The sequence below is a fragment of the Vigna unguiculata genome, chromosome 7, assembly GCF_004118075.2.
Source record: "Vigna unguiculata cultivar IT97K-499-35 chromosome 7, ASM411807v1, whole genome shotgun sequence".
NCBI lineage: Eukaryota > Viridiplantae > Streptophyta > Magnoliopsida > Fabales > Fabaceae > Vigna > Vigna unguiculata.
Genome location: NC_040285.1, coordinates 3,273,182 through 3,281,508, shown reverse-complemented (window position 1 = coordinate 3,281,508; position 8,327 = coordinate 3,273,182). Strand labels below are relative to the sequence as shown.

Below are 8,327 nucleotides of genomic sequence, written 5' to 3'. Positions count from 1 at the left end.
TAAATTGTAAAACTATAAAATTATAAAATAAAAATTATATTTGTATATTTTATAATTTTGTAATTATGAAATTATATAATTTTATAGTTCTATAATTTGTTAATTTTTGTAATTTTATATTTTATAATTCTTAATTTTATTTTTATAATTTTTCGGTTACATGTTTTATAGTTTTGTAAAATTAATTAAATTTAAAATCTAGTTTCGTTAAATATAGTAAATATTTAGAAAAGATCTTGTGTCATCACTGTCGGTTGGAAGTGATTGTGCAATTTAACTCTAGGGATTCAATTAAAAAGTTTTAAAATTTTGAGGAGAGACCACAACAATTTATTAGGGACTCACATTGAGAGCTCTTAAATTTATCAAGGACTTAAAACATAATTAAACATTTATTTTAATGTATAAAATTTTTTAATTAAATTTAAAAAATATTAGTCAAGTTAAAATATTTAAATAATTTATATTTTTAAGGTTTAGATAGTTTAGAGTGTGAAGTTGTGGTGGAGAAGAATTTCAAATTCCACGTATTTTTAGGATATTTGAATTTTTAGTAATTTAGTTAATTAAAATACTTTAAAAAATACTTACATTTAAAATACTTTTTTAATTTCTTTATCCAAACAAAATATTTTATTATAAAGAAATCTAAATTCTTCAAAAAAAAATTGTTTTATTAAAATACTTTATCAAAACACACCATTAATACTTTGAAGTACACATCTACAAGAGTTCTTTTATATGACTTTATAAGGAAATCTTTCCAAGAAAAAAAAAAGACTAAGGAATACAATAAGTTACATTTATATACATGTCTTTGAGTTTAAAAAGCTTCAAAGTACGGAGGTGAACAACACCAGGGGTAGCTATAACCATATGTAAATCTATTTGAAGTGTTTGTTCATGGGTTCATGCATAAACCGATTAGAAATGTAAGTGTGATTGGTTTAAATTACATTGAGTAGATTAAAAAAGTTGAACATTTCATTACAGAGAAAATCCATAAATTTTTTGTTTTAAAGTTTTAGGTTGGAACTTGTGTTTTCCTGGTAAATTCTCTTTAAATATTGATTAGTAATATATCATAGGTGATGTCATAGTGAGCAACACACCTCACATTTGTTAAACTTTGAATAGGTCTATGTCTGAAGTTTGAATTGACGGAGAGGAGACATCATTAATACATGGCCATGGAGGCTCATAATGCTTACACAAATCCTTCACGCAATGCTTCCAAATCGGTACTGCCTCACTCACAAACATTACTTAAAAGGAAGTTTGAAGCTACCTCTACAATTTCAAGATCAACCCATATTGTTGAACGATAGTGCGGAATCACTTTTAAGTGAAGAGAAAAAAAGATACAATTTATACAACATTCCAGGGTTTTTTTCAAACTTTTAAAAAAGAACAGGCTTTCTAACCCAATCTAACAAATTATGTTCATTTACTTTAACTCATTTTCATCCAACTATTTTTATATCTAACAATTTTTTGTACTCGTAGGAGAATGGGTTATATAATGTCTACCGTGTACAAATTCTTACAAGTAATAATTTATCTATATACCTAAACCCAGCCTAGTTTGATAGTTTAATGAATACAATTACTTTCCACACCTTCATATTTTCTTTGCGCACTTTTTCATTATAATGTGATAAAAACTGATCCTTTAAAATTTTTATGCTTTCAAAAGATATTTTCCGAAATATATTAAAAGTTTCTATAGTGTACGTTGCGTAATCATTCCAGAAAAATATATTTCAAAATGAAAACTTTGGAATATATAATCTAGAATTACAGTACATGTGGACTACATTCAAAACATTCCAAGATAAAAGTTTTCATTACAGATTAATATTAAAAGCGTAACCTTGAGGCTTTTAATACATTCGAGAAAACGTTTTTGCAAATATGCAGACAAAAATATGAAGAGACGTACGCAAAGAAAACGTGGAAGGGCATGAAACTATTTCATGGAACAAAATTAAGCAATAAAAAGTGTTTCAAGTCTAATTGACATGGATGCAGCAGAATCAAGGGTTAACCACGCATACACTGAAATACACAACGCAATGTACAGAACTATAACCAGTCGATGATCCATATCAAAGCAGCGATGACAGCAAAAATTTAAAAAAAAAAAAAAAACTTAATGTTTTACCAAGAGTCGAGAAATTCATACATTGTGGCCTCGCTCCCAAAGAGAACTCAGATTAGGAGGGTCTAAAAAAATGGTGCGATTAACGGCAATGAATGACAACTCATAAAAAAAGGCACTTTGATTTTTTAAATAGCAGTTCAGTTACATCGGAAACAAAATGCTCTCTAATGACATAACTTTAAACTTGTTAAAATATGGAAGGTAATGTTTTGCTCTACAATTCAAGGGCTGCAAAGGCTCCTTAAATCCTCCTCCTTCGCATACCAATTTGGTATTATTTTTGAAACATGGGGGTAAAGATCCTTGTAGGAGTTCCTAATCGTTCCTTCAGCAACGCCTGTGGCAATTGATATATCTGCATTAAGACAAGCTGTCAGAATGAGACACGTGTATGAAATATCATACATGTTGCAATTGTCGGATTCATGGGAATTCAGAAGATACTCGTTTCAAATCTATTTTCAATTAAAAACCTATCAAATTGAAGAGATGAACAAATAACCCATTCACATGAGTTTGTCCTCCATGCCTCCAAACCCCAGGTTACCCTCTAAGGAGTGGAGTATCACAAACCTTTAAGAGGCTTCTTATCATCAGAAAGCTGAGTTATGATATATATAACTGCTGCAGCAATTGATATGGGACTCCTCCTGAAAAATTGTAGAAAGATCATTAGTATCATAATATACATCTCTGAATATGATGAAAGCTAAAACTGGTTGGTGAGATCTACACAAGCAGAGGGCAATACAGTTATTTTGGCTGATAAAATCAAAATTACATGCAATACAATCATCGGTGTTTCCACATCATGCAAAAACACGCGTTATTTTTGCATAGCACCCCCTAAGAGATCCCACTACTTACAAACACGCCCCCAATTCCGCAGCTTCCACTTCTTACCCAGATGCAGCACACATCATGTAAGACCTGCAGGTTTCTTCTAATCCACAATCTGACCGTAACCATGTTCTCCATGGAAAACAGGGAAGTTTGATACCATAGCAGATAATCGATCTATACAACTTATAATACCCTGACCTTAAGCTGATATCTTATTTCATAGTATCACTGACACTCTACTGCGGTGAACTTTAGCCACCGTGTTTTCCTCTTAGAGCAAAAATAAGTAAAGTCCTTTGGCTGAAACTAGACATTTAGTACTAAAGTGTAACGTAACAAATGGGACTAAACAGACTTCAGCTGTGAATAACCAACCTATTACAGTCTCTATATTGAGATGAGCTAAAGTAAATATACCTTATATCAAATTCTTCTGATTTCTGCACAGCTTCCTGAGCAGCTTTAACAGCTTGATTATTCATACCAAGATTAGAACAGAATCGCCTCTGATGTTTGAGATGAAATTAGTCAGCAACATTAATAGAAAATATTGTGATGAATTAGCTCCACAAATACATGTAGCAAAATAAAAAAAACTATGCATGTGAAGTCAATAAAGAAAACTCACCATAAAGTCCCCTGCATGTATTGTACCCATCTCCACAGACTGACCATTCTCCAAACCCAGCTGTTTTACTATGTACTCTTTTGCTCGGCCAATTTCCTTCTTTGTGGCCCCATTGGCAACAGAGCAAATTTCTAGTTGAAATCCATAGGTTCAGGGAAGCTTATTTACATACAGAAAGATAAATTGGCAAGCATCCAGATGTTAAAAGAATCATAAGCAGTACCCTTAACAGTACGAGGTTTGTCTTCTTGTCGGCAAGCAATGTAGAGACAAGCAGCCAATAAAGCATCCTGATTTCTTCCTCTACTAGACTTTTGATCTTCAACCCTCTTATATATCTCATTAGCCCGATCCTTCAAACCAATAAAAAAAAGTGAATATATTAATTTTACATGAAAACTAGAGTAGAAGATGGACAAGAAAAACTAAAATGAAGGTTTCAAAATTAAATTGAGACAATACAAGGATTATAAACTTGGTTATGAGAAACTTGACAATGACATGAGATGAGGACTGCCAAAACGTAATCCAGTCATTTCCCCAAGTCAATTTGCAGATAGCCATACTAATCGCTTTGAAAATACAGCTCACATATTCAGGAAGGCACTTATGTTCTAACCCACTAATTTTACAATAGAAAAAACTTATTTTGGGCTCCCACAACTTTTGTAACATAGATCAAGCATCATGAACCAGGTGCACACAAAGTGACCCTGGCCTAGGAGGATTATAAAGCCCTGAACCAAAAGATGCTGTAAAGACACACCTCATTGAGGTAAGAAGTGTTCACAACAAAGAGAAAAAAGCAAACTGCCATATATATTAACAACACGAGATTAACATTCAGAGTAAATAAAATTTTGGTTTTAATATAAGATTAGCATCATTAACAAAAGTGCACATGAAATTCCCCTAGCCAAGAAGGTTCTAATGCAAGAGAAAAAATTCACATACCTCACATCGTAAATAAAGAGAAGAATGCAGAGTAAATAAAATTTAGGTTATGTACAAAACTAGCCCTTCGCTCTACAGGATCCATGCATTTGGTTTTGGAGGGGGGAGGTATTGATCCCAATCGCACATATTTGGATTCTTGTTTCTAGTAATTAAAGCATGCCTCATCTGACAAGAAGTCTTTCCAAAATTCCAAAGGCAACGAGCTTAATAAAGGGGCAGCACCTAAACTAGCTATAGGAACTGAACCTTTTGACGCTTCCTAATAGCATTCTACTACACTAACAACAATTACGAAAGGCCAAAATAACACCACTTTAACTGTACCATTAAAATGTAATTGAAAACCAAGTAACTCAACAAAAATATATACAATTAGGTAGCTAGCACAATTACAAAGTTTCAATAAACATTGTATTTGTCTTTGAGCTTGAAAGCCTAAGGCCTAATTAAACCAACAGCAATGATCATATACAGTGTATAAGGATATTCACAAGTTAATGGAACTTGTTATGTAATCAAACCAGATAGATAAAATGAAGACTCCCAAACCACAATTACCTTCAACACTAACATCCACACAACCTAAAGCACAGAACCTTCCATGTGCAGCAATGATTGCCCCAACCTCCACACAAATTTCACATGGCACTCATTTGGCTACACTAAAATTTCAGTTAACTTTCCAATCAAGATCCAAACCACAATCCCAATCACAACAATCACGAAGTGGATACAAAAATACACGGTTTCGTGACTCCCCTGTCATCTCTTTAGCTTACTTCACTAAACATCAGGGCGAGTCTTATCAAAAAAACCTAGTTCAATTAACATCTACAATGGACATAAAACTCCATAGAATAACCGACTTAATTTAGTTTAATACAAATTCAACAAGCTCTGCACTCGTGGTTCAAACCTCACACACAAGCACTGCATATATGCATTAAGGTCTATTTGGATACAAGTTAAAAGTGCCTTTGAGAACTTCTCTGCTAAAAACAAAGAACTTTCTATAACAGAGAAACTCCCAAAAGCTCTCAAAAAGACTTCAAGTTCTGTATCCAAACAGGCTATTAGACACAAACATATACGCAGTTTCAAGAATCTTCTAATGACCTAAAAATTAGAAAAAGAGAAAAAAACTGTCGGAAACAAGAACACAACATACCTTGATGGTCGCAACCAGTCCCAACCTGCAAAATCATCAACCGCATCAGCCAATCCCTCAATCATAAACATTACATAAATCACATTTCACGATAAAAACATATACAAAGCCAACGAGACGTAATCGTTTTAAAAAACTACAATAAAACATAAAGCCACATTAATCCTCATAAGGAAGCAAGGATCATGACTCGTATGATACCAATCCCCCGAAACACTTATATGACAGTTCACGTTCTGGATTCATTAATTTATTCATTTAATTGATTTGTTGAGTGAGGTCAAAAGTGAAAAGTATAGTATAAGATGGGGATCTGGATTGGAACCCTAGGAAGTGACCTGTCGGACATGGTGGCGATGGTCTTGAAAGCCAGGATGAGGGCGCGATCGGGATTGGAGCCGCGGTTCTGCCAGCGGCCGAGGGAGGAGGAGAGGAACTCGCCGCCGGAGCCGTTGGGCTTGGCGATGACGGTAGACAGACCACCGTCGGTGAGGAGAGGGTTGGAGGGACCGCCGACACGGTTGGGGTCGTTGTCGCCCGACTCGTTGGCGAAGGTACGCCACTCGGAGGTCTCGTCGATTGAGTGGGACTCGAGGACGAGGCCGCACTCGGAGCAGACGGTGTCGCCGGCGGAGTGGTCGAAAACAACCTCCGTCTGCTTCTTGCAGTCGCTGCAAAACGCGTCTGACATCTTCCTTCTCTCAAGGTTACAATACAATGCAGGAGACTCTGTTTGCACGCGGAGAGTGTTTGTGAGAGAGAAAGAGAGAGAGAAAGAGAAAGAGCCAACAACTGCAGCGAGAGGAACTTCGCTGCGTTTTCTCTATTTATAGACGAGATTCATTTGTAGGAGGTTTGGAATTACACTTTACAAAATAAATAATAATAATTTTGTAAACACTAATAATATAAATTTATTTTCATGGCTACTCTCTTAGCGTTTTTTTTTTCACATTCTTTTACTTTTCAAATTTTTATTTTCTTTGACAAACTTTCAATTTACAAAATAATCTCCCTAATTGATGAAAAGTTTAAATATAACAGTTAATAAAAACATGTATCGGTTTATATTAATTAGGGTTAAATATATTTTGTTAGGAGTGAATTTTGGAATTAGTTTATCTTTAAAATTTTATACTAATTTAGTCATTCATTCTTAAAAATACGTAAATTTAGTCCTTTTTATTAATTTTTGTTAAACTTATTTGACATTTCAGACGCATTTTATGATAATATTTGAGTTAATATTGAAACGAAAATGTGTCAAACAGTATAAATAATTCAAATATTATAATGAAATATGCTTGAAACGTCATATAAACGTAACAAAATTTAATTAAAAATAACTAAATTCACATATTTTTAAAGATAAATAACTAAATTAATCAAAAATTTTGAAAAGAGACTAATTCCAAAATTAACTGAAATTTAAGAGAAAAAAACATATATAACCCTATTAATTATAATACTGATATTGAATTTTCAATTATTTTTATTATTTTTATTATCATAAAAAACATGTACATATGACCGTATGTATATTTTTACTAGTAATAATAATATAATAGCATTAATACAATTAATAATTTTTCGATAAGTGTTTTATTGATCTAGAGTACTTTCTTAAGAAAATGAAGCAATTAATAATTCAGTGAACGATTATAGAATTGGAACTAGTTTTAAGGAAATACTAATATTCAAATTATTAACAGTTATCTATACTGACGGTCCATACGCATCAATTAAAATTAAATTTTGTCCTACTTTTATTTTCTAAAATTAAAAAGTAGGAATACAAGCGTCGTTCTCTCTGATATGGTTTGCTTGACTAAAGAATACTGATTTATATTAATTTTAGTTGTGGAATTTTAAAAATATTTTTATTTGTATATGTTTGTCGTTTTCAAACATCAATAAAATATATAATAATAATAATAATAATAATAATAATAATTTTATGAATACATACCTTTATTTCATCTTTCGTTGATTTTAGACTTACCAATTTATCGCAAAGTAGAAATAAAAAATAGTAAAATAGAAAACGTCATAATAATTATTATTTCATTAAAAGGAAGAAACTGTTCTATTTATTAATCTATACGTATTAGCTTAAAACATTTATAGTTTCAATAAATATATATTTGACGTTTATTTGAGTTTTTTAACATTAATTACTGTGATGTCATATTAATTAAGAAACATTAATATTTTTTCTTCAACCGTAATAAATTTAGAGAAAAGAGACTTACCCCGTATTTTAAGTTTGGTTAAACTATCTTTTTGTTCTAATTTTCTTCAAGTTTTGTCAAATAATTCTAAACTTGATTTTGTGTTTAAATGGATTTCAATTGTTGTCAATTTTGTTTAATTCAGTATTTTTTTCTAACATCGTTTAAATCACTAATGACCCATGAACAATGATCATCACGTATCACTTCGTGTTTTTTTGAATTTTTATTTATGTATTTTTTGAATTTGTTTTTAAATGTTCACGTCTCAACTCAATAGCGTGTCAAAGTTAATTTTTAATATTCAATTTGGTTCTATATTTGTTATTTTTGTTC

The 8,327-nt window shown here is 31.9% G+C and overlaps 1 protein-coding gene across 1 annotated transcript; it reads right to left on the bottom strand.

The window, feature by feature from the left end:
• Positions 1–2,249: 2,249 nt before the first annotated feature.
• Positions 2,250–6,578, bottom strand: LOC114191719 (transcription initiation factor IIB). Its single transcript, XM_028081078.1, has 7 exons — positions 6,099–6,578; positions 5,761–5,785; positions 3,859–3,988; positions 3,636–3,766; positions 3,425–3,513; positions 2,738–2,814; positions 2,250–2,519 (listed from the first exon to the last, which is right to left on the bottom strand). Exons 1-7 carry the CDS (start codon positions 6,449–6,451, stop codon positions 2,386–2,388), a joined length of 939 nt encoding a protein of 312 aa, XP_027936879.1. The 5' UTR covers positions 6,452–6,578; the 3' UTR covers positions 2,250–2,385.
• Between the last annotated feature and the right edge of the window lie 1,749 nt (positions 6,579–8,327).

Bases quoted from the DNA above. Each gene is read 5' to 3' on its own strand.
- LOC114191719 (XM_028081078.1), bottom strand. From the start codon at position 6,451: ATGTCAGACGCGTTTTGCAGCGACTGCAAGAAGCAGACGGAGGTTGTT. The intron at 3,989-5,760 runs GTATGTTGTGTT...ATTGGTTTGAAG, and splicing joins GACTGGTTGCGACCATCAAG to GATCGGGCTAATGAGATATA. The intron at 3,767-3,858 runs GTACTGCTTATG...GATTTCAACTAG, and splicing joins CAAACCTCGTACTGTTAAGG to AAATTTGCTCTGTTGCCAAT.